The 26918-nt window shown below is 45.5% G+C and overlaps 4 protein-coding genes across 5 annotated transcripts; 1 reads left to right on the forward strand and 3 right to left on the reverse strand.

The window, feature by feature from the left end:
- Positions 1-4554: 4554 nt before the first annotated feature.
- Positions 4555-8219, reverse strand: LOC127343382 (G2/mitotic-specific cyclin-2). Of its 2 annotated transcripts, none has more exons than XM_051369502.2 (5): positions 8006-8219; positions 6791-6903; positions 5732-6175; positions 5463-5644; positions 4555-5386 (listed from the first exon to the last, which is right to left on the reverse strand). In XM_051369502.2, the coding sequence occupies exons 1-5, from the start codon at positions 8097-8099 to the stop codon at positions 4924-4926; spliced, it is 1296 nt and encodes a 431-aa protein (XP_051225462.1). In that variant the 5' UTR covers positions 8100-8219; the 3' UTR covers positions 4555-4923. The 2 variants fall into 2 exon arrangements, with proteins under 2 accessions (XP_051225462.1, XP_051225463.1); XM_051369503.2 differs by lacking the exon at positions 8006-8219 and adding an exon at positions 7333-7981.
- Positions 8220-11341: 3122 nt separating this feature from the next.
- Positions 11342-16334, reverse strand: LOC127343383 (uncharacterized). Its single transcript, XM_051369504.1, has 5 exons — positions 15975-16334; positions 15254-15321; positions 14125-14174; positions 11689-11825; positions 11342-11607 (listed from the first exon to the last, which is right to left on the reverse strand). Coding segments are annotated over exons 1-5 (474 nt in total). The 5' UTR covers positions 15977-16334; the 3' UTR covers positions 11342-11390.
- Positions 16335-18576: 2242 nt separating this feature from the next.
- LOC127343384 (histone chaperone ASF1B) lies at positions 18577-21361 on the reverse strand. Its single transcript, XM_051369505.2, has 3 exons — positions 21144-21361; positions 19468-19583; positions 18577-19287 (listed from the first exon to the last, which is right to left on the reverse strand). Exons 1-3 carry the CDS (start codon positions 21250-21252, stop codon positions 18952-18954), a joined length of 561 nt encoding a protein of 186 aa, XP_051225465.1. The 5' UTR covers positions 21253-21361; the 3' UTR covers positions 18577-18951.
- A 3779-nt stretch (positions 21362-25140) lies between these two features.
- LOC127343385 (uncharacterized) lies at positions 25141-26604 on the forward strand. The gene is made up of 2 exons (XM_051369506.1): positions 25141-25457; positions 25663-26604. Exons 1-2 carry the CDS (start codon positions 25322-25324, stop codon positions 26409-26411), a joined length of 885 nt encoding a protein of 294 aa, XP_051225466.1. The 5' UTR covers positions 25141-25321; the 3' UTR covers positions 26412-26604.
- Positions 26605-26918: the final 314 nt, after the last annotated feature.

Raw genomic sequence — 26918 nt, forward strand, 5'->3', positions numbered from 1 at the left:
CTAGACGTCTGTAAAGTATCTGGTTTTAGGTGCATGACCACCGCCACACCAGAAAGCTAACATTGAACTGGATTTATTAAGAGATCAAAGGGTCCCCCAGATTTAATTGCAGGCATGAAACCACAAAGTAACAGGGTGATAGTTCAAGCTTTATGAGGCAAATGCGAGATTAAAGCAGTTTTCATCCTCTAGTTGATTACAGGGCATCAGAGAGGCTCAAGGAAGAAGGAACCAACTTGAAGTAATTCTGCCTGCTCCAGTAGGTGTAGGCTACGATGCAGTAGCGACTTGTCTTTTTTCCTTGCACAACGGTCCCCAGGAGTGTATGTAACGGATTGCAGGATCTCAAGTGCATGTGTTGCAGCTGTTGCCTGCAGCTCCATCTTGTTGGCCACCAGTGGCACCACTGCAACCTGCAGGTACAACTATGGTTAGGCAACACCTCAACAAATCGTATGGTTGTCACTTCCTCTGAAATATAGAAGTAAAATCTAAATGTAATGATGCACATCAAAATATTGCAAGTGGATGCTTTGGCGTGGACTGTCTTTTAAGTGTGGTGCATTGTTCCTGACTCAAAACTAATGAACACAAGAGGGAAACGGGAAACCTGACAGACGGCGCCAGTGACAGTGTATATGTTTCAGAGATTAATGTTACCAGGAGTATTTTTTCTAGTTATACTAATAAGATTATAATGTGGCATGTTAAGAGTTTTTGGCAAGCATCCGTCACTATTCAAGTCATATGCAGGAATGATAAAATACATTCGATTATATGTGTATTTTGAAGACGTACCTTGTTCCCAGGAGTACACGTGTTTGTACTGAGATTTGAAACTACTGTTGGTGTACTCCTAGCTTGTTTTTTTCACACATCATGGTGCAATTATGTGACCCCACCATACCCCTTCATAGCATCCTAGCATATTCAGTATCCAATGCAGCATCCCAACATATTACCATGTTCTGCATGAATTAATAGAGATGGATAACTGACTTTAGCTCTCAAGTTATGTAAATGTGTCAATCAAACAGGAGTAGAAACCATTAAACCAAACCTACCATTTCAACATTAGCATCTGGCATGGCAGGAAAGGGAGTGGCATCTCTGGAAGGAGGCCATCCCAAACAACACTCCTCTCATGATATTCTCTCTTTTATCTCCTTGTCCATCAGGTTTTGCCTACAGAATTAACAGAATCCAGCAGACCAGTGAGGACTAAACAATGAGAACTCAAATATCATGCCTAACACGGCCTTATTTTATATCCTGCTGGAGCCAGACATATCGATTAAAACACAAAAGCATCAGACTTACGGAACATGAAGTCCTAAAATCAATATAGTCCTGAAAAGGGAGATAGGTTGCATGCACAATTCTATCTCTTCGAGTACGCAGTGATAGACTACGGAAAACAGGCCACCATTCCAATCCCATCTACTAAAACATACTCATGGCAAACAGTTTTATTTAATCTCCTTGCACAACTTCTGAGACAATAAGATACATCAAAAGACAGAATGCACATCAAGTGTGAAGCTCACTGGTTTGCCACTTTTCTATTCACAAACAGCGAGCAAATTTGCAATGGAGTGGCCTTAGCATACCTCATGCAGAGATATTTCAAATCGTTCACAACATCTTTAAGTTCTGGTTTGCGTGTGAAATACACATGAACCATTTTCAGTTTACTGTTTTTTATGGCTACTGATTAATTAGGATTTCATGAGTTGATGCTTCATACTGCAGAAGATGTGAAGTGGTGGTGGAGCACCGAGCACACCGTTCCAGCTGAAGATTGAAGAATTTCTTGCGGACATCCGTCAAGCAGCTACCATCAAGGGTGAGGTGCTGCACCGTTTTGTTGTGGATACTGCAAAGAAAGAAATGACACAAGAGAAGCATCGTGAGAAGGAAGGCAAATATATTAAGCATCGTGATACAGACAGAAAGTCGACAGAAACAGTTTTAATAAAAAGGGCAGCCCGGTGCATGAAGCTCCCGCTTTGCGCGGGGTCCGGGGAGGGGTCAGACCACATTGGGTCATTGTACGCAGCCTTTCCTTGCAATTTTTGCAAGATGCTGTTTCCACGACTTGAACCCGTGGCACCACAGTTTTTGCAAGGCAGCAGCTCTTACCGATGCGCCAAGGCTCCCCTTCTAAAACAGTTTCTTGGTAATAAATTTGTCTATCAGAGAATAAGAAACAAGGGAGATGCGTAAAGGGGAAGATTCATGCATATGCAACCCACAAAGTACTCTGAATCCAGATGATAGAAAGATGAAGATTGTTTCTGAAATCAGCTAAATAGGTAGCATTCTAAAGTCAGGACACTTACAGGGAGACTAATTCTATTTGATTCCAGGTAAATATTATTAGTGAAAAGGAAAACACATTAAGATGACTAAGGTGTAACCAAAATAAGAACAGAAAAGGTTTGGCCAAAATCAGCTCTCAGCAGACATATCTGATTAAGGCAGCCCATTTCCATGGTTAATCTAGAAGAAAGAAAATCTGGTAGGCTAGCTAAAACATGCATCCACTGGCATCTTAAAGAATCTTACACTTCGGGAATTAATCTTAGCTTGCAACATGCATTAATCTGAAATGAGTGAGTTCAACATGCATTATTGCAGTACATCATAAAAGATCGTGTAGCGAAAAGAAGAGGAAGAACATCATACTCTCACATATTCAGTCATGGTAAGAAATATTCAGAGTCTGCGAAGGAAATCCCCCTCAACATCCCTCTCTGCAATGTTGTCATATATCTACCAACTGGAGTACATTTTTGTCCTAAATAAGTTGTGGACATCCCGTTTTAGCTCTCAAACTATTGTGAACATGCCTCCCATTTCAAATCCTATCCAAAACGGAGCTTGCACACATCGCCAAAAATTGGTAATTTGTACATATAACAAGACATCTTATGCAAGTCATAGTTTTACCCGTACATGGAAAAATATCCATGTAGCAGATTGCAGAAAATAATGGCAAAACAGTGGGACGAAAATTATATCAGAAAAGAATAAGGGAGTGACCATGCAAATCAGCAGCAAAATAAATCAACATAATTTATAGGGAATAACTCAGCATTAATATCAAAGATCACGGAATCTTATCATGTATTTGGCATCTCATATTAATAGAATGAGCCTGGGAGCCAAGAGTTAAGAATGAGCCCTATTACTTATCATGATCTGTAGAAAGCTACAATAATATGAAGCGTAAACATACCAGTGCAGCAGGGGACAACTAAAACCAATAACCTAACATGCGTACAGCTAACCTAATATATAATCCTAATCAACATGCATGAAAAAAAGAAAAACCAAGGATCTTTCATGATTTATTTTAACTGATCGTGGCAGAGCTAAAACTGATCCAACCAAATCCATTGTAACCAGCAAATAAATAGAGGTCTAACACAGAGATTGCTCTGAATGATTATCTATGAAGACATTTAGCAGATCAAAATTGATTTATATATGTTAAATTTAGTAACGACAATATGAAGGCATTTAGCAAACCAAAATTGATTTATACATGTTAAATTTAGTAACAATAATACATACTACTTAAAAAACCATATGTCCTAAGATGGGGGGGAAACTTCATTACCCAGGACAGTATCCTATTGCATGTATAACAGAAATGAATGATGCAAAGAGATGATTTGTCTCCTCCAGATGCTCTCTCACCTGTTTTCATGACCTTAACAGGAAAAACTATTGAAGATAAATTACCATCCCACATTAGTTTTAGCACGCATTAGTTTCCGACACCACATGCAAATTAAGCATGCTTCATTAACTGTAGAGAATCTTATAAACTGAATTTTAGTGCAAGTACATTCTCGTGCATCCTTAACTGTCAAAAAATCTATCCTCAGCATATTTATGCATTATCTCTAGAATAACACATGTCTTGACATGGAAAGATTACTTGATGAACTACTCAGGCATCTCACTATATGGAGAAACTCTAAAGTGTATCTTAGTTGAAAAGAATAACACATATGCAGTTAAATGTATTCATGGAATCTTGCATATTTGGATTTTCATTTGCTGCCAAAAGGGTTTCTAGGTAAGTATGAAGAAGCAGTTTGAGTTTAGCAATCAAAACAATATGTACAGGTAAAGGCTTGTAGACCAGATGGTCAAATATAGATGGAACAACGAATTGACTAAATTTTCTAATAATCACATCAACTAAACTTTGAACTCCGTTCCCCCGCGAAAAACAAAACTCCATTAGGAGCATCCCAGAATCTCAAGATTAATATTATCAGTCCCTTTTACTGAAATACCTGAAGCCTAAAAAGCATTTTTCTGCAGCACCAAAGCGTAGAAACAAGTGCTGAATAGAAAGATGAAAATAAAGAAGGAGATCAACCATGCTATACCACTGAGTCATCTTCAGCAGTGACGCCACAGGGGCTCAAAGGGAAGTAGAAAGAGCAGGCCAGGAACCAAGCACGACTTACACACCGAGCAGAGCCAGCTACTACTGTGACTCTTCAAAATATATCTAGACTATGAACAAGATTCACATGGATAGTATCCATAAACTCTCTCATCACATCTCTTTTTCCGGAGTCATTTAAATCACGTACATTCCAGATTCCCAATCTGGGTTTAAATCCATAAAAGGAATTACAGATCACCAACATCATCACAGTGTGCACTACTGCACAGACCTATGGCCGCCATTTATACAAGTGTAGAGAAGCCACTATGAGAATATCTAATTTTTGCAGGTAAGCGGTACATGGATTATTTCTAATCTAATTGCGACAGCAAACTATGAAAAAATTGGATTGCCAATGAGAGGCAAGTGGAGCTGCTTGAGAATCCTGGTCAATTGATCTGATTTCTCATTACAAGTATACCTGGATCTATGATTTCCATTACTTTGCCTTACCCAAACCACCAGGCACATACAATCAGAACACATACTGTGGTACGGAGGCCATAAAGCATAAAAAGAAGCATCAATGGCAAACAGCATAACCAAGTATTGGTATTGTTAACCCTCCTCTCAATAGGAGGTTTCCGAACTTCGAAAGAATGGCAATGATGAAGCTGATCATTAGGCTGTGGTGGCTGTGGAGGAAGAGTGGCACCAGGCATCTCCAATTTATTCCACGGACAAACTGTTGGGGCAAGGGATGGCCGACCATAGTGAGGTCGTGTAGGCAGATCGGACTGAGTTGAGCGATTGTCAAAACCAGTGCACTGAGGGTGTGGCAAGGGATGAGTGCCAAAATCACTATGGGGATGGTGTGGCCCTGGAATCCGAGTGGCTGTTGGCGGCAAAGGCGGAGGAGTACGAGGTCTTGTAGGAGATTGAATAAGTCTCTGTAGCTTATCAATGCAAAACCTGCAGTTAAAGGATTGTATTGTAAGTCTTACAATATAAACTAGAAGTTGTGCTTTGCATACAGTTAAAAACTTACACTAACTGAGTCTGGTGGTAGCCTGTAAACTTCATCAACGTTTGGTCCCATGGAATAAGTCCTGTTTTCTGTCTTGCAATATAGATGCAGCTGCATGCTATCTGTGAGGGTACTGCGCCTACAAATGTGTAGTGCAATAATGCGGTCTTTGCTAGTGAAAGTGTATTCCTCTCCAATCTTCTCTGTGAAAACAATGTTAGACAATGGTGAGAAAACAAAATATCTTCTAAAAAAACTGCAAATGAAGCCATGTTTTGTGAATATTTTACCGATTCTTCTGCTGAACAGGAAATAGAGCATGTATTAAGGATGAGCATCAGGAATTGGTAGGAGGTAGGCACTTTCAGTTGTCCCTCAAGTGTATCCCAGACAAGCTTCTCAGCAGCAACAATTTTTTCCTTGCGGCATTTTGATGTATTGAATACATACTGCTTGATGTTCCATGCAAATCCCTCCTCATATTTGGCGGCTAGGAGTAAAGCAGCAGCTCCAACAAGATGTAGCTCATTCAATGGCACATTTTGCACAGCAAGGAACCGATCAATTATGTTGACCGCCAAGAACACAGTTTCTGGCAATATGCAGCATAATCCATTGCCAGTCTTGCTGTCCAGAATCCATCTGATAACACGTGCTCTCGCTGCTTGCACATTTTCCTCATCTTGGTCATTGAGCAAACATTTGTATGGCGCTCCAAGATATGACAGATTTGTCTGACCATTAATGAATTGACATAGAGTGAGTAACTAGATAAGTTCAATGGCTCAATTAAGCATAACTGCTGGTATAGGGAACATGGAACAAGAACAAACTAAACTAAATATTGGAATACTGGCAACAAAACGTTATTATTCCTTAAGAAAGTGAGTAACCAAATAAGGTCAATGAGTTCTATAAACGATAGATGAAACAAGGAATAAGAATAGACCATACTAAATATTGGTATACTGGCAACAAAACGTTATTAGTAATAAATATGCCGGGTGATCACTCTGCCGGACCGCTTGTCCTCCTGGAGCGTCTACATCGACATTAAAGATCTGCTACACTTTCATCCGGACCTAGAGCTACGGAAAGTTGATAGGAGTAGCAATAGAGTGGCGCATTGTTCGGCACAACTAGGATAGCACGAGCTTATTTTATAATCAATAAAGCTTCCCTAAAAAAAGTCAATGAATATGTGACAAGAAACGAGAGGGAAACTAAACCATAGTTGTGTAGCATAAAATTGCTGAACATCGAACATCATATAGCATGGGAAAAAAGGGAACCGGATCTACAGAACTTCATAATGAATTACACAATCCTTTCTTCAATTCAGAAACTACCTCGTCGGTACTCAGTACATCATATATGTCTTGACTATATTCTGTGTCTTTGAGCAGATCATGGAGATCGCTTCTGTTCACTAAGGGGATATCAATATCCATGGGGGCAATACCTGCATATACCATACAAACATATCAGCATGGTGGTTATGTTCTTTTATAATAGTTGTAGAAAAAAAATCAAGCATGGAAAGAAAAAGACACGAGAAGTTGTCTTCCTCCTCCAGGCAGTACACATATAGCAGCATTTGTAAATAATTAAAATGCAGAACAATTATCCACCGTTCCAAAATAGGTGAAAGAATGCGCTGAGAATGCTCAAGAACCAGTGGTGAAGTGATAAATCACCAGTTGGGAGCGGTCAGAAATCTTCAAGAACAAGTTGATGATTTGCTTTTGTTGCTATCACTAACAGGGTAAAGGATGTCACTGCAGTCTATAATCAGCTTTTGTCGCTATCACTCACAGGGAAAAGGAAATTATTTTGGATAAATTACTTCCTAGGTAGCTAATCATCAAGTATAGGCAGTACAATGACATACACATGCTACCGGGGCTCCCCAATTCTCAACCATACTCTGTAGCTGACACCGCCGCCTCTTCCAGTCCTTCTTCCCCATCTCAGCCGCCATCGCCTGAGCCGCCCGTCAACCGTGCCCACCGGCTGTATCCGGCCACCCGCGGCCGGCGGCGTTGCCGTGCCCGCCTCGCCGCCCCGCCCTCCCCGAACCGCCTCTACCGCCGGTCCGCCGCTGCCCGGGGCCTCCCTCGAAGCCCCGGGAGCAGTGGTTATCTCCGACGCCGGCGTGCCCCTCCACCCCACCCCGAAGTGCTTTCCTCGCCTCCGTCGGCGCCGCCGCCTCCGCGTCGAGCGCCGCCTTCGGCTCGGTCCAGCCTCGCCTTCGTCGCCGGCTGACCGGCTCAGGCTCGGTCTGGAAGAGATAGTGGGGGAGCAACACGAACATAACAGAACCAAATCCGTCGACTTGCCAAAGATTTCAGATACCGAGAAAGAAACGATGCGCGATTAGAGGAAAGAAACGATGTGCCAAAGATTTCAGATACCGAGAAAGAAACGATGCGCGATTAGAGGAAAGAAACGATGTGCCAAAGATTTCAGATACCGAGAAAGAAACGATGCGCGATTAGAGGAAAGAAAGGATGTGCCCGCGTCGGCATCAACATTTTGAAAGAAAGGAGGGCAGATCTATTCACCTCCTGCGACGGCTAGAGGATGATCATGAGTAGCAGCAGGCGCCCCCGTCGTCCCGCCTCGCTCACAGCCATCTCCTGATTCTCCTCTCTCCATGGCGGTCCCCGCAGCTTTGGAGCTTGTTCAAGATTTGCCCAAATTTTGTACTATTTGAGCTCCGCTGTGGTGTTTTTCTCCTTTAGGGTTTCGGGAAATTTGAATCTCGATTTGGTCTAATTTTGTTAGGCAACGGTCAAATCGAGTTAGCCAACGGAGAGGTCTTTTTGAGGACCTTTACAGTACCCCTGAGTTTATATGGGCCATCCATTTTCGACGATCGAGCGGCTAACGAGCGCTTGTACTCCACAACAGGACATACAGTAGCAACTCAAATTTTATCATAAACTTGCGGAGTACCTACTCTAGAGGGTTAAAAAGTAATTTCTCATACTAGCTTTCTCCGGGAAGGGGTATTAACGTGTATATTTTTTTGTGTGAGGGTGTTTTTGCGTTTGGTATCCAGTTCTCCAACGCAGCGATCTATCCCGCGCGCGTTCGGACGGGTCAAACCGGACAAAAACCCGGCCCAGCGCGCGGACATCCAAAAACGGATGGTCGCAGCGTCCGGGACGATCCAAACCCGGCCTAAATCTGGAACGAGTTTGCGCGGCCGCGGACGCCGATGGCTGGCCGCTCGCGTCCGACCCTTGTCCGCCTCTGGCCCGCGTATCATAGGGAGAAAGTTTTTTCTTCATTAAAAATGTAGCCATTACATTTTTTTTAATCTACTACTACTACACTAATACGTACGGGGCCGGCGGCCTCGCCGCCGACTCGCCGCCGGGGCCGTGGATTTCACTCGACGCGGGCGGCCTGTACGCGTGAGGATTCCACTCCAACTTACCAGCTGGGTGGCTCGGCGGCGGCCCTCTTCTGGCGTTCCTCCGCGGCCGCCCTCCTCCTTTCTGTCCTCGCGCCTAGGGCACGCTCGCGCTCCGCCTCCTGCGGCGGCACCATCTGTTTCCCGCACAGCTCCACCTCCTGCAGGGCGGCGCGTTCCACAGCGGTCCGTGGACGCGGCCGGCCGCCTGTGCCTCGTGGTTCTCGTTCCGACTGCGCATGCGCTCTTGTCGGCCGCGCTCCGCCGACGCAGCAGCCTCCCGGGCGCGCCGCTCGGGCGAGGGGAGCTGGATGAGGTGGCGGGCTGCTCGCATAGCGAGGAGCTGGTTCTTCTGGCCGAGGAGGTCGCCTAATCGGCGGCGGCCGGCCCGGCAGGTGGCCTCGTGCTCCTTCGTCACGCGCGTGAGGTCGGCGAGACGCTCCTCGATGGCGGCGTTGATGTTCACCAGCGCGAGGTCCTTCGCGTCGACGGGCTCCTCCTCCGTGGCGGTCACCGCCCCCTCCTCCGCGGCCTCGTATCAGCCGTCCGCGGGCCAGTCCACCATCTCCGCGTCCTCTTCCTTCTTCACCGCCCCCTCGGCAGCGACGCGGAGAGCCTCATCGTCGGAGACCCAACGCGCGTCCGCCCGCTCCTCCTCCTCCGTCCGCGGGAACCTGGCCCAGGCGGCGAGGGAGAGCTTGGCCCACGTGGCCTGCAGGGTGCGCGGCATGGCGAGGGCGCCGGAGAAGGAAGAGGGGCAGAGGATGGCGGAGCGGGTGTGAGATCTATGAGGCCGCCGCCGTCTTTTATAGCAGGCGGCCTTGGGCGGGAAACTTGGGCCCGAGCGCGCGCCCATGGCCTTTTCGCGCGGGAACCCTGGTGCGCGCGGGAACTTTCCCGCGCGTTATCCCGCCCGCCATTGCTGTCCCATCAAGGCCTGCCATGGCGCAGCGCCGCGCAGGGAAGACGAACCACGTGGCGGCCATTTGGGTCGCCGCATTGGGCGCATCGTGCGACCCAAACGGACACACAGACGCAGGGCGCTGTCCGGGTGTCAGCGCGGCCACCCAAACGGCCCAGCGCGTTCGTTTGGGTCGCCGGGTTGAAGCTCGCCGATGAGCGGCGCCGACTTCGAGTCAAAGGTAAGCTCACTCGTCGTGTCGTTGTCGACCATGGATCGCCGAGGTTTCATTTTGATTCGTCGGCCTTTATTTGCAGATGCGGCGGGCGTTCGACATGTACAATGACGACACTGACAGCCAGACATTCAAGTACCTCAACGTCTTCGCCCGCATCGAGAATTGCGAGAAGTGGGCGGACATACGCCGGAACATCGCGAAGAACAAGGACGAGCAGTACAACCCCGACGCTCCAGCCCCTGCCGCGTCGGCGGTCCGCCCCGAGCTCGGCCGGAAGAAGCTGAAAGAACTGAAGAAGGCGGGCCATCCAGCCGAAAAGGTTGCATGCGTCCTTCGACAAGTGCTGGGCCGATGCGAGGGCGCACGCCGCCGGGAGGGACAACAAGTATGACGTGCGGTCGAAGGAAATGCTCGCCAACCACGGTGTCCGGATCGCCTTGCTGAAAGCAACCTCCGCGACGAAGAAGAGGAACATCGACATGGCGTTCCTGATCGGCAGCAACGACGATAAGATGGACGAGGAGACGAGGGCTTAGTACGAAACCCATCACCAAGACATCCTCCGGCCTTCGTCGACTGCTTCGTCCTCCCCTTCGACGTCCACTCCCGCCGATGCGACACCGGCGGGCTACGATGCATCGCCGCCCTATTCCACGCCAGACAAGGCGCAGGAAGGGACCACCGATGCGGTTGTTCTCGTCTAGTTTATGTTTCGATCGTCGAACTATTGGATGATGCTTTTGTGTAGCGGGAAGACAATTTTTTGAAACCATCCCCGCTGATGGGCGAATGACAGGATGCGACTAGAAAAATGTTATCACCCACGCTCTTTTTATTAACCCAGCGTTTGTTAAGTCCGGATTTTGGCCCGAGGACCTCAAACAGCTGGAGATGCTCTCAACGGGGGGTGGAAGCTGGTCTCCAGCTGCTGCGGCATTTGCACTTCGGGAATCACATGCGTCTACAGATTGTGGTATGTTTGAAAAACTGATTGGTTCAGATTCTGTTGATTCCAGAATCTAGACCACACAGGCAAAGGGACGAATTTATGATGTCTGGGAGACACAAAATGTCCATATCGACAAAATCGCCAATACCGCAGCAAAATGAGAAGCATGTCCAGTGATTTAATAGCATCTGACAGAACATGGTGAAATGGAACCGCATGACCATCACCTACAATGAGCTAAACCTGAATCTTCTGAGTGATGTTTACATGCAATCTGGTACTGTAATCTTTTTTCTTTTTTGAGAAATAGGCCTCTAGATATTCTGGCAGAGAAAACTCACACCGGTATCAAAATTTGACGACTTCAAACTCACACGTGACAAAGGTCACCTTAAAAAAATAACTGCGTTCATTTCATTAGATAGTTATAGTTGGTAATATCAGATATACATTGACTCGGTGGCCGACAAAGCGCCGTTCTTCTTTTTCTTCCTTTTCTTGTCCTTCCTAGATTTCTTCCCAATCTTTGCAGGGTCATCTTCTTTAATGGATGAAGGTGGTTGTGTTAATACCAGATGCTGATGAATTGCCGCAAATGGGTCTAACTGGAACTGAGGATTGTTCAGTACAGCGTTTAGTTGAGCAGATTCCCGTTGCCTGAAAAACAAAGCAGGTATTGAAACTAACGATGGAAAGAGCAAAGAAAACTGGAGGACAGAGATGTCAACTGAGAATTACACTAAAGCCTGCTTAGATTTGCAGTTCAGTTTTACTTCAGTCTGCTTCTGTGAGCTAGTTGTTTCAGGGAGGAACTCAGAAAGTTCTGAGAAATCATATGCTTTCAATTTCTTCTGACGGCTCCTCTGTTTCTTTTTCTGCAGACATGGAACTCAAAATGAGCCAGAGTTTGACAACTGCATGTAAATTTCCTCTATACCGGGGCAATTACAGCATATATGGTATCAAGCAGACAGCAGTAACAAAACCAAGAAAAACTGCCAGTACGACAGCTTCATATCAAGAGACATTTTTCTTGTCCAGCTTTGACAAGGAACAAAATGCCTCTTTTCAACACCCACAAATACATTCACGTGACAAATTGGGAGAGCACAACACTCACTTGATGAGAACTGAATGTGAACTTATGTATTATGTACATTCAAAATAACAAAAACAAGACAAACAAGTACACAACCAGTAGTGTCAGACTAATATGGAAAAGCAAAAGGCATCCTTTAACACCCGAAAATACATTTGCTTGATAGGTGCAGCAGATACAGAAGGGTACTAGCTACATGCATCAAATGTGCACAACTAAGGACACGAGGGTAGCAGATACAAAAGATATATACAGACAGGGAAATATTGGAGGCAAATTAGCAGTTAAACTCAAAATTTTGGTAATTGGCCGTGCATTTTTTTGTAACAAGACACAAGCAGCAGAAATTGTGGTAAAAAGATGTACACATTTCCAACTACGGAGGACCTCCTATCGATCTAGCCTTCACTATTCAATGTGTTACAATTGAGTACCTAAACAAGCTAGACCCATGTAGATAACTTTGTTTTGTTTTGTTTTGCAAATGGCCTAGCTTGGTATACTGGCTTCGCCGAGTCTATAGCTTATATCGTGGCTTGGCTTTTCAAGTTTTCATGACTACTACACGTAACTGTGTTTGTCTTGCTGACACACGGTCCATGTAACTATTAGTAGCTTATGCTAAAGAAAGGTGTGAGTCTAAGCAATCATACTGATCTCGGCCTCTGTGAATTGTCCCGTCGCTAAACTGGAGAAAACTAACATAATTAAAATTCCACATGTGAATGACACCACAATACCATAAGTTTTCTATTGCCATGCCACGCGCTGGCTGGCACATCTGATTCAGTGTTAGCTTGTTGACGAGGGCATGCTAGAAGTCTCCTGGGATGAAATTGTAGGTACACTCACAGGGTTCCGAGGATTCACCCACTAGAATAAAAGTCAGGATGGCGCCCCCTGTTATATTTTTTAATAAATTGTACATGTTGCTTGGATGTGCATGTCAATCATTGTTGGTTAAAAGAACTGGATAGGTGAGGCAGCATACTTCTGGTAACAAAAGATGGAGTAAACTGACCAGGAGAACTCTGGCAGTCTGCACTCTCTTATCATTATTTTAACATTTCAGAACTGAATCTTGTTAACTAGGTATCAACCTTGTTGGAGATGGATAATGTGTTGTGACCATCATGGCCTTGTCAAAGATGAAGGAACTCTTAAAGTGCGAAAAAGTTACCAGGGTTGGGAACTTACTGATAACCGACCCGACTTAAGTAATTTATCAGTTTCCAGATTTCAAATAAGAGCTAGGATTTTTAAAAACATGAACCAGAAAGCAATCACCTATGTTAGGTTCAACTGGGCCATGGTCAAATACTGCTGGGGGGTAAACATAAGTACTTTATCAGTTTCCAGATTTCAAATAAGAGCTGGAATTTTGCAAATAGGAGAGAGAACAATCGTCAATGTCAGGTTCAACTGGGCTATGGTCAAATACTGCTATTCACTAGTCCCTTTAACCCATTTTTAGTGTTCCTTCAAGCAAAAACATTGGTTCATCACTATCATTAGAGTAACACCAACATCAAAACCTTTTTCCCAAGCAAGTTGGAGTAGGATAGATATGAAAGCCAACAGACAGACAAAATCTGCAAGCCATCGTTCCACATTATTCAATCAATACATAAATGATGCAAAAGACATTCTAGAAGAATCCAGTATTCAAGGGGCAAGTCCTTAGTTCAATTAAACTGGTATTGACAGTGAAACCTTAGTTCTTTGTGAACTCCAATTTAACATGAAGTCCAATTGGACAACTTCCCACGCATGTGACCCGATAATTCATACTGAATATAACAGTATCCTTGGAATATGGAAATAGATAATATAACATCACAGAAACATCAGCCAACCGTAACATATTAAACATACTAAATGTCATTGTAAGTCAATAACCGGCAAGCGTAGGCAGGGTTCTACAAGGGAAGCGCAATAATGCTTATTTTTTTGTTTTAACCAAACTATCAAGCGGACAAACAAGTCACAATATTGCACATTTATGTAAAAGCTGGTAAAAAAGAATGTTATGCTAATGAAGGAAAAGGATTTTGAACATAAAAACACCAAAGTACCTTACTGATAGCCTTCTTAGCGTTTAGGGAAGTAACCGTATCTTTCACTTCTGAAATGACAAGCAAAAGGTCCAATGAGTTACATTATAAGTTGAGGCAAACAAAATAAGTCATAATATTCTGCAAAATACATTCAAGGTGGCTAAGTAGAAGAAGCAAAATGCAATATACATACATGAAAAAAAATCAATCATCAATCATAACGCATAATCTACAGTACAATATCTCAAACTAAGCTGATATCCTGTACACTTTATTGTAGAGAAAGTTGATGGTCCTGAAGTGCATATGAGTTACGAGAAATGAAGATACTAGATAAGTACAATAATATGTGAAAAATATAACAGATTGTAGTATGAGTAAATTGCATTTTAGACCAGATTTTATTATAGCAGTTGCAGTTTGGACTTTGGACCATGTATGTCTAGATGCAGCATTATACATCAGGAGGGCCACATAATGTTGCACTTTACACAAGGTTTTGACGATGGTAAACAAGCACATGGAAAAAAGGGGACGGTCTTTTTTATTTTCTGGATGAACGCAATTCATAGATATTCAGGCAAATTAAGAAACACTTTGCACTGCCCATCTTGATTCGCTAGGCAGGGGGACTTGTGCATATTAGCAGATGAGCAATAGCTCAAGGAATTAGGCAGGCGTTTGGTTCTTTTCTAGAAAAGTGTAGTAAATTGGTAATTGCTTAAAATATTGTATAATACCTATCAGGGTCCATTTGGTGACATGAAAAATCGATGTACAATCTAATCTTACGCACATGGGTAAGCAAAGTGAGCCTTTTGAAATCTACCAAAAATATAACCTTGTACAATACCAAAGGAACCAATAAATGTTCTGCAACAATTCACCATTGCACTAACCAGCTATCTGCTATAGGAAAATGATTTTCTAACAATAATAGCATTCTCTTTAAGAATACCGCAGAAGTGATATGATTACAAACAATTACCATACGCCTTGAGTACTTTCAAAATGCGTTGCTCAACACACAACAATGCATAATCCAGAACATGTAGTACATGATCACAAGAACTAGCATAGAAAAACCTTACACAGAAGGAGCACATGGAAGAAAAATCATGAACCTCAGCAGGAAGGGTACACTTACTTGTGTAGAAGCTAAGCTTCTTCTCGAGCTTTTTCTTAGAGTTGAGCTCCTGCTTCCTAGACCCAGTCCTGCAAGCATTTGAATTTTCAGTTATAAGGACTCTTCAAGAGGACAACAAGAATCAACTCCGCAAACAAATCGCAATAACAGTACAAGACAAAATTACTCCAGTCCAAGGAAGGGTTCAGACGACTAAAAGTAGATGTGCTCATCAAAGAAAATGCTATTTGACCGGGTCAGGATCAGAAGCTCCCAAATCATGTTTACCCCATCTTTATCTCTGTAGAAACCAGTTGTCACCAAATACACTATTAAGGTGGCAGCAAAGCAAAAGATGGGTCGGAGAGGAGGATCTGAGGCGGTGGCATGGACAGAGTGCTACTAGCGTGTGTGTGTGTTGCAGACCATCTAATAACAAAATGCTGAAATTACAATAAATATGTGGTGTCATCATTACTTGAACAAGTCAAATACGCAGGAGATAATAATGTATAGATATATGCATGAATCAATTATCATCTGAATCCTCGTGTATCTATAACTTTCCCAAGACATGCTCAACCATTTGCACAAAATATGAAGAATTCCAGAAAGGCGTAACACATACATCATGGAAGGAAATTTAGATCTCACTACCAACTGCTGAAACAATGCTACCGTGGCATCAACCATACATGAACTACACTGCATATGTGATTTGTAACAGAGAGCGCCCTCTTACATGTCGAAGTTGAGAAACTTCAGAGAAAGCTCCGGGGCGGAGGATGGCCAGGGGACGGCCGACGGCGCCGGGCTCGGCGGGACAGACCGGACGAGGATATGTAGAGGGCGGGGGGCGGACGGGACGCAGCCACGCAGCTCGGGCGGGCGAGCGCCTGACTGGGCAGAGACAGCGGGCGGGGCGCCGGGGCGGACGAGCAGCGGCGGCAGCGGGGATGGGGCGGCAGACGGTGGGCGGCGGCGGGGTGGCGGCTGCGGTCGGGGCGTGGAGAGGTGCAGGGAGCTGGTCGGGGCGGAGAACAGCTGGTCAGAGCAGAGCGGGCGGCGCCTGGGCAGAACCCTACCGAGACAAGATGGACCGAAGGACTGGCAAGTTTTTGATCATTTGGGCCCATATTGGTTGGGCACTTATAATTTGCCCCACTTTTGTTTTGGAATATTATGGGAGTTTTTTTTTTTTGCGAACAATACTTTGGGAGTTTGTGTTGGATGATTTGTGTCACCCACATGACTATGTTTCGACGTAAAAATCAGCCTCTTTTTGTTACAATTTAGTAATACGTTAATTTTCTAGCCATTCTGTTTCAAGTCATCGTAACATTTGGTAAAAAAAAATATAATGAGAGTTGAGAACTTCAACACATATAGGATATAGTTTTGCACCTTTGACAAAATAAAGCAGAAAACATCATAGACAGAGTACAAAAGTTGAGTGCTAATTGCTAAAACAATTTAACTTTTCAAGCTATAGAGAAGGAGAGGGGCATTTCTGGTCCCGAGCACATATGGTCCTGTTTTGTGGACCGTCCATTTCGTGTTGGGATCTGAGCTAGTCTGACAGTTGTTGACAGAAGAGCGCCAGGGAAAAGGGGGTTAAAGATCGATACGTCTACGGTACGGTAACCTACCGTGGCACTGTGCGGGACGGCCGTTTGGGCTGGGCGAGCGGTGACGTTTGGCGGGCGTGAGCTTGTTCTAGTGGAACAGAACTATGAAACGGCTGTTCCTGTGGTACAGAATCTGACCGCTTAGGTGGGGATTTCTTTGGGTGGTGAGAACAAACAGTGCATTCACGCAAATACAAAAAAAAACCGAATAACTATTGCATCCTTTATTTCTATTCAAATTTTGCTGGAATACAATTTTTTTGAAAGAACTGCAAATACAAAAACAAATAATTGCACAAGATGATCAAGCAATTTAATCTGCACATACTGCTATTTATTGAGACTGGTCGACTTATAACAAACGGCATCTTAGTTTTCACACATAAAAAGGGCTCAAGTGCAAATACGAGCACCAATTCTAATCAAGGAAACACGTTTTAGAGAAAGAACAAGGTCCAATGGAGTATGGAGGTAACTGGAAGTAAACGAACATACAAATCGACATCATCAAATTGGCAGGAAAGTGACCACCGTTTTACCTAGCACTAGCAGTTGCTGCCTGGCCGGTTCAGTGCGAACAGCGAGTTGATGCTGGGGCGCGTGGTGGACGGACCTGAACAAGTGACCATGGGGACGAAGCAGCGCAAGAGGGAGCGGAAGAAAACGACGGCAGCGACATCTGGTACAAATAGATCTGAACAGCGAGCCCCGCACGAGCTCGTGATTGAACGGATCTGGCGTACATCAAGCCAGTCATGGTCCATGGACCGATGGCCGGAAGTCCCACTTATGTTGGCGCTAAACCACTGCGCGCTTGAACGCCATTATCCGGATACAGGCAGTCAATCCGAGACCGCATGAACGCCCTGTCCACCGTGCGTTTGGCGGCTTCGGGAAAATCCCCACCAGCTACCAAAGCATGGCCCGGTGAGCACTTGACCATGGCCTCCTAGACAGAGTTGCCGAAGCGGCCGAGTGCGGCTGGGCGGCGGTGGGAGGAGCACTTGACCATGGCCTGCTAGAGGGTGTTCGGGTGTTGCCGAAGCTGTCGCCGACAGCGGCGAGCGGCGGCGGCGGAAAGAACGACGGATTGGGTTGGATATGTGAGGCTGGGATGGATGCGGTGGAGAGGAACAGTCCAGAAATCTACTCGTGTCGGGCTATGACCGATGTCTCCGTTTCTACAGTGGAGAAAGAAACGGCAGCTCCGTATTTATTACTTTGCAGATGTGAGTCAGGCCACTGTACCAAATCATTCTAACAATCTAAAATACAGGTGAAAATACGAGGAGGTGAGCTAATCTGGCAGAATGCCATTGGTCCTCATATCAGGAGCAGCTACACCTGAGATCAGATGAGCATTTCCGATAGAGAAGCCTTTTTTTATTAGTGCACACATGTGTACGTAGCTCATTTGGAGCAGAAATCCACTTTGGTTTATAGGACTAGATACTCCATTAAAAAATCATATTTTAAAAATAAAAGAAAAAGGAAAAAAACTTGTTGCATATCTGCATATTCTCTTTCCACATATAAAATTCAGGGAAAAATACATTTGTTGCTACCTGTGTAAAATACTTTTTTTGCTACTGCAAAGAAAAGTACCTTTCAAAAATATTTTGAACATTTTATATGTGTTTTAAGATCATCTACTCCTATGAGGCAAAACGTCAGTGCCGCATTTGGAGCCCAAAGAGCACGACTTCCAACACATAGTCACAGATAATAGGAGCATCTCTGATTTATAACAGGACATGGTTATGTACAACCAAGTCATCTAACAAGGTCTTGCGATTGCAGACATAATCCAAGACAACTAGGGTTGGACAGATTACTGGACGAAGATCTTACAGTTCATCGCTAACAAAAGGATGCAACATTTCAGTAGCACGTCAGAACCTAGTCACTACAGGCACTTGACTAACCAATGCGAACTTTTGATTAAATCACTCTAGTTTAGTGGTGCACACAGCTTCTGTCCTGGAACAGACAGTTCAGATACCCGCCCCAGTCTCCCAGTCCCAGGACTTGCAGTACTGTCCTAGTAGGCATGCAGCTCAAAATTTTGACATTCCAAGTTTTCAACTCCGATCATGGATCCGTGTTGGTGGGCTTGCCCCCTTCGCCTGCCTGGTTTTCAGGTAAAGCTGATTGTGGCTGCTCTTGCTGCTGTCCTGCGCTGGTTTCAGGATGGAAGTTGATGGGGAACTTGGTGACTCGGGGCTTGTCAGTCAAAATATTTCTCTGCACCCGGTCAATCAGCAGCTTCGCTGGGGGTTCTTCTCTGAGTTGCTCATCATCATAGTCATTGTTCACGTAGTAACCTACTCTGATGAACTCCTGCCCCATGTACGAACAAGTCAACAGGAGCACTGTAACACCAATTATGTCTTCCTCCCGGATCTTTGAGGGATCCGGAGGGTCAGCCTGAAAACAGAAAAGACATATATCAGTCTCATGTCGCAAACTTAGACCTCAGGTAGGAGCAAAGCAGCTGACTGCAACATGAACATGGAGATTTCTGCACAGCAGTCAAACTGCACTCTTATCAGAGTCCATGATTGCCAATCGTGAACTCGTAGATCCGTATAAGATGACCTATTTTACCTGCAGAACAAATCGGTATGTCCCAACATTCACAGGGCCAACCAGCACACTCTCAAGTTGCTGATCATAATTCTCATCTTCAGCTGATCCAACGTATATAAGCTTCCACTCCAGATCTGAAAGGCCAGCCAACAGAATCAATGTTAGCACTTCCACAGTACTTACAACAACTGATAAGTTAAATAGTTAAATAGATCAAGTAAAACTATCAAGATGTAAACCAGCTATTTTATTAGAGAACCTGCAAAAGCTTTTGCACATCTTTTCACTAAAGGGTAGAGGCAGGTTATAATTTCAATCAGCAGCAGTGCAAATGTTCACTGGCCCAACACGTGCATAAACACATACCAAACAAAAATAGGAACACCAAGCCACCAAGGAAACCAGCTAGGGTATTTTAGATAAGCTCCTTCGACAATAGCGGTAAATGGTAGTCTGATTGTACTTGTTAATTCATTGTGAAAACAATGTGAAATTGGTAGGAAGATGGTCAATAAAAGCATACTGATAAGTGATAATTTGCAGTGGCACCCAACTCATGATGGTTTGAGAAAGAAATGTTTCAGCAAATTGACCGACAATTATGTCTTGAGCCCAAAATAGTATGACAGACTCATAAAAGGTGCCCCAATAAGAAAGTAGCGACATAAGAAAACAATTATGATCCTATTACCAAGAGTTGCTCTGTCACGAGGACAGCACGAACGAAAACAGCAATGAAGCATGAATACAGCCCATGTAAGTATTCTAGAAACCATTGACTTTTATAGAGGAAAGTAATCAAATGGCAGTATTCAATCAATCTCCTTAGGGGCGTAGATGCACATGCCAAGTACAATATACAGTTTCTAGACTACATTATTTTAGCGAACTCGACGGGAAGACCCTGAAGAGTAGTCAAATATCTTGATAGCATGTCCCTATTATGCACTGTATCCAGCAGCCTAACGATCATCGATTAGAATAAATGATTCTTAAACTGAAGGATAAAAACATACAAATAGGAGAGTCCATCAGAATTGCATATCACCTCAATACAATATAAATGCCGCTTGTGAAGAAGAAAATTACTATTCATAAGGAAGAAAAAAAACACTTAGCGCACACCGGTGCTATAACACTTATCCCTGACACCAGTTAAATTGTATGCCAGTTCATGTCATGCCAGTATAATGAGCTGTAGCTTTGACAATACTAGACAAATTCATTGTAAGAGGTAACTGGTACCCTAAGTATCATGGAAACAGATAGGAGTAGTTTATTCCACCGATGTGTGCTAATTCCTGCTAAAACTTGCCTTGCTTTCAGAGCTCTGTTTTATTCTCAAAGCTGGGGGGATTTACCTAATAAACAATTTCATTCACTCATCAAAATGCACTGATAAACAAGTAGTTGAAACTATGACACCCACATCCACAAATTCCAGGCAGCTTACAATCCCATCGAGTCATGAAACTGCTCCGCCGCCACCCTAAACCCTAGAATACAACCCGCGTTATCCCAGGCTGACGCCCCTATTTCAGTTTCAGCGTCCCTCGTATATCAGGCAACCGAATCGGGAGAAATAACTTATGGATCACCAAAGCATCGAAACGAGCTCCCGAGAAATACGCAAAACAACATCGACAAACGGGTTCGATTTAGGAGGGAGGGGGAGGTGAAGGAGGCGAACGCACCGTCCTCGAGGGCGACGAGGCACTCGTAGGAGATCTCGAACTGGAACGGGTTGACGAAGGAGGTGGGGTTGTCGAGCACCGCCACGTTCGTCAGGTTCACCGCGCTCATCGCCGCCGCCGCCGCCGGTGGCCGTACGGAGCGGGCGAGGTGGGGAGGGAGAGGGAGAGAGGGGTTTTGGCTTTGGATTTGGGGGAGGGGAAATAGACAGAGCTCAGAGAAGGGTGCACATTTTCCGTTTTACCCCCTGGGCTTACGAGTTATCAATGCTGGGTCTGTGGGGTTCGTCTCCAGGAGTCCAGGGTGCCCACCGCTGACTGGGTTGTAGGCGGTTTCAGGCTTTTACGGCCCAGGAAGGAATGTCACGACATGCTACCTGACAGCAAATCCTATTCATCGCCCACAGATGATGGGTACAAATCATCACCCGCGTGGTTTCAGCTAACGGGTAGTTTTGGGTCGTGGCCCATCAACAGATAGGAAGCTAGTAGGCCTCGTGTTTTTTCGGTTTTTGTCGAGGTTTTTCCTGGTTTTCGGTTTTCTTTCAATTTTTTTCAATTTTCATTTTTCTATTTTTTATTTTTTTAACAAATTTTAAAGTCAAGCAAATTTTTAAAGTTAAGAAAATTTCAAATTTGAACAAATTTCAAAGTAAGCAAATTTTTAATCTGATCAAATTTCAAATCTGAGTAAATTTTGAATCTAGGAAATTTTAAAATCTAAGCAAATTTCGAATCTGGGCAAATTTGAAATCTAAGAAATTTTTGAACATGAGAAAATTTCAATTCTGAGCAAATTTTAAATCTAAAGAAATTTCGAATTTGGAAAAATTTAAAACAACCGAACTAATGGGTCAGGCCCATTAACGATTTAAACCATCGCTAAGGGGTGATGGTTAGCTGCTCCCCTACCTGGTCGAGGCTCGGAAGCTCAAGGAGAGAACCCATGGACGCAGCTCATCCGTGAAGCCCATCTGAAAGGGAAGTAAAAAAAGGCCCAAAGTCTAGACTCTAGATTGATCTATTTTTTTTGTCTAAAAACAAATTGTCTGAATAATTCTTAAAAAAGTAAGCTTGATCTATTATTCTAGAAAAGGCAGGTTGATCTATTATGTAGACCAAAAACTTTACTGGTGTATCCTCTCACCTTCTCTCTTCGATGATCCATTGAACATTTGAGGTCATCTCGATTACATCTTCTCATGCTCGGCATCATGATAATGCTTGTACTCCGTTTAATTTGTGCCTAGTTATAATAAGTGAATGCATAAGGCATGAGAGTGACCAATTTTTTGGCGTAGTGACCAATAAAATTTGTGATTCCTGTTGAGTCGGATCTGATTTCCACATAACCATAGAGAGAGAGAGAGTCACTATCCATGTTATTGCTTCATTGTACCGTCGATAGCAGTGAATTAGACGAAGTGGTGAGGATTTCCCGTGAACTCCCACCTTCGTTTTTGTGCACCCACGATGTGAGAGGTTTTGCAACATGATACTGGCACCCACGGACATGAATCAGTGTTAGGTCATATACAAAATGGTTGTTGCTTGGGTAGTTGATCACATATCCTTACTTTGAATCGTAAAATTCCAACTCGATCGATTGATTTGCGTGTCATTGAAGAACAGTCTAATTGGCAATGAATCGCCTTCACACTATGGTCAAGAGAAAATAGATATCGATGGCCCGTGGCCACGGAGAAAGTCCATACATACTTATCCAAATTGGAGATCCAAGAAGCGATAGAGAACAACTCAATCAAGGCCATGACTAAGACCGAGACGCCTATGGGGCTCAGTGCATGGATGCATCCATCAGCGTGATTCAGAAGTACAAGGATGAAGTAGGCACTCGAGTCGGGTGTTGGAGGCGACGTTGTCCCTCGATGATGACAAAACACCTCACCCCACTAAAACCCACCATGGAGGATCGCACTAAGGTCCTGGTTCGGTTGGTCCCAGAGTACCAGCCAATGCCCTGGTGGGTAACTAGGTAAACACATCTTTCACCCAAACCCTTGTTCATTTTTCTATTTGGCGGTCATTCATGCAAAGATTATGATGTAGATGACAACACCTACACTGCACCGGTTATCATGAACATATAGATAGGAGCTCTCTGCGCATGCTAAAATTGATTTTCCTCGCTCGAAGCGGAAAAACCAAAATGGAAGAAAGGTCTGTGCGATGAATACTTCTCTACTTACCATGTATCTAGAGATTCTTGGTCTAGCTTTGACACAGTCAACTTCACAAGGAAATGTCGCGCTTTTTTTAAACTAATAATGTGACTAATTAATTGGTGCAATGCCTTGTGTGAAAACAACTTTAAGTATATAAGTCAAGGGTTACTCGGGTAAAGAAATAATTAATTGTATCCTAGTACACAACGACTTGTAAGTGAGTCAAAGTTACCAATTCTTATAACAAACTACAGTGGACCAACGGAACTTCCAAGCACACATACATACCGTACTCTCTTAAAGAAACGGCATGCCACGACTCCAACAAACGAAGTACGTAGTACAGTACATGTGAATCTGCTCCGATGTTCTCCTCCATTTTAAAAACCATTTCGCCGGGCCTTGGAAGTCCAATCCTTTGAAAGCTGTCGGAACAAGAGAGCAACAGTCAAAGCTACTAGAATCGGAGGGCAGCGGAGAACACGTACGTCGGCATCTTCCTTCTTCCCCACCAGCTAGGCCGGCCACCACCATTTTCTTCTTCACGGATTTTATCATCATAAACTAGTACGGCAGCCTTGATCTTCAGCCGTCGCCGCCATGTCTTACGCGTACGTACCACATGATTTGATGATTTGCCGTCTTCTGTCTTCCTTCTTCGTCATCCCTCTCCCCGGTGAAGCTACAGCAGGGTCAATGCGCCGCCCATGCATATATACGGCCTGTCACTAGTGATGTCAACCGGATTCGGTGTAACCGCAAGTCGGGTGCTCCCCCAAACTCGTGAGTCAGAGCGATTGACCGCCTGAGTTGCCCTGCGATGGCTCAGGGTTTAGAAATAGAAACTCTATCGGACGCTCCCTAGCTTCTTTCCCCGGCCGGCCGGCCTGCGTGCCGAAAGCGTCATCAAACTATTCGTCTGGCCATGCCCTATATTCTTTGTTTAGTTATAGCACCGTGCTTATCTAGCTGCATGGGTACAAGTTTGACAAGCACTGCGTTTTACTTCAATGGATTGGAAATTGACGCGCACACACTCACAAGTGGATTGAGAGTTTCAGACAGCGGCTAGCTGACGGTGCTGGACAAGGGAGTTTTTTTTTTCTTTTACCTGAAGATTGTCCGAGCTCTGGAGACGTCTGATGCTGTGATGCATCATCATCCATTTCCCCTTCGGTTTCAGTCCCGGCGTCGATCAGCTTGACCCTGCCACCGCCACCGGAGCCCGTTGCTGGGTGCGACATTTCGTGATATTTTCAGAGCATCGCTGAATCAGCGGCAGCGACAGCATGATGTGGACCAATTCAACCATCTTGTATCGTACTCACGAGCTTCCAACGATGAACCGATGAAAACCCCGGAAACCTGGAGCACATTTGTCACGAAACGCAAAACGGACTGCACCGCACCTTCCAAGATGGATTTATATAGTAGCAAAGAAACAATCGAAACAACGCGCTCTTCTCCTATCCGCGTGAGTGCAAAAAGTACAGACGGGGGAATTATACTATGACCACCACTCACTAGTGCCACAGGTAAAACGCGAGGGAGCGACCTCTGAAATTTGGAAGTCAACAGCAGCAACCAGATAACACGGGCTGAAACAGATTGTATAATACCAGGAAAGGCCACGCTGGAAATAATACGGCCAGGGAGCGGAACAATACTGCGGTCGACGGTCGAGGACGAGGCGACATTTAGACAGAGACGCGCGGTCGTACGTACAACGTAGGTACGAGGCCCCACCCACCCACCCGTCCTCCCTGATTGCTCAGACGGCCAGTATAAAACCTGGGCTGCCGCGAGCCTAGCCTTGGCTTGCCATCGCCTGCGCTGCAACACTGCAAGTCTGCAACGCACACACCCCCAGCTGCTGCAGGAAGAAATAAAGGTTCACGCCGCGCCGCCGCTGCCGGCAAGAAGATTTGGGTCGGGAGCTGACGGCGGGGGTGCGCGAGCTGTGTGCTGCGTGCTGATATATAGCGGCAGGCAGACATGGGGCGCGCGCCGTGCTGCGACAAGGCGAGCGTGAAGAGGGGGCCGTGGTCGCCGGAGGAGGACGAGCTGCTGCGGAGCTACGTCCGGACACACGGCGCAGTCAGCAACTGGATCGCGCTCCCGCACAAAGCAGGTACGTGCCTGCTGATCGGCTAGCTACCTTCTAATTTGGGTAGAACTGGCCGGTGCCCAGTGAGCTCGCTAGCTTGCCGGTGGCTGGCCGGCTAGTACGTGATCGCTGTCCAAGCCGGCCAGTGAGCTTGCTAGCTTGCAGCCAGTGAGCTCGCTCGCTGATGTTTCGATGTCAGCTAACTAACTGGACACACGTTCCTGCGCAGGGCTCAACCGGTGCGGCAAGAGCTGCAGGCTGCGGTGGCTTAACTACCTCCGCCCGGACATCAAGCACGGCGGCTACACCGAGCAGGAGGACCTCGTCATCTGCTCCCTCTACAACTCCATCGGAAGCAGGTGGTCCATCATCGCGTCCAAGCTGCCCGGCAGGACGGACAACGACGTCAAGAACTACTGGAACACCAAGCTCAAGAAGAAGGCCATGGCCATGCACCAGCAGCATCCCTACCACCACCAGCACCACCACGGCCGGGGACATGCCACTCCGATCGCCACGCCGCCGCCCGCTCCATCATCATACATGCAGCCGTCGCCCGCGTCCGCCTCCTCCGCCGTCACCACCGCGAGCGGCGACGCGTACAGTAGCTTCGGCGCCACAGCCTACTCCCCGTCCAACCAGGCGCAGACGCAGGCGCACCTTGCGCACTACAACAACGTCAACGCCGCCGCCACGGCGACGCTCGCCGAGTTCCCGACGCCGGCTGCCGCGAACAGCTGGGCCATCAACATGGCCTTCGACGACATGTTCCTGCCGGAGCTCGTCGGGGCCGGCGAGTTCCCGAATGGGGACCTCTTCGGGGGCTTCGGGACGCTGCTGCAGGAACAGGACAGCAGGGCGACGTCGACCCTCCAGGAGCTCTCGGCGTGCTATTTCCCCAACGCGCAGGCGGAGATGTGGGCGGACGTGAAGCCGCCGCCGCCGCCGGGTGCCGGCCTGTGCCCCAGCCTGACATGAGAATTCCTTGAGCAAATCATGCAGCTACTTACTAATGCTCCGTCCACGTACGTACGCGCGGATGCTCTCATGATTCATATGCATAGCCGATCGGTTTCTGTAGTCTCTAGTTCCTGCCATTTTGTCGATTCCTCCTTGTCTGTCTGTCTGTTCACGATGAGATCGTTTATTACATGTACATTATCTTATCCCAGTACTGCTTTGTCAGTTGTCATAGATGATGAGGTCCTAGATTTGGAATGCCAATTTGCAACTGCCTGCTGGCTTCTGCCTACCATGCAATCCGATTACTGTAGAATCTTGAGTCAGTGCGATCGATGTGACCTGGATTGATATATGGCTCTGTCAAATCAAATCCACCCTTGAGATCGATTGATCTGGTAAAGTCGTGGCTCATGTGCCCCAAGTCCGCCTCTAGTCGAAGTAGCCAATCACCAGTAGAAATTGTCATACTATCGCATTCAAAAAGATTAAGTAAGTATGAATATTAACTCATGGTACACATAC

Source organism: Lolium perenne, chromosome 3 (genome assembly GCF_019359855.2).
Source record: "Lolium perenne isolate Kyuss_39 chromosome 3, Kyuss_2.0, whole genome shotgun sequence".
Classification (NCBI taxonomy): domain Eukaryota; kingdom Viridiplantae; phylum Streptophyta; class Magnoliopsida; order Poales; family Poaceae; genus Lolium; species Lolium perenne.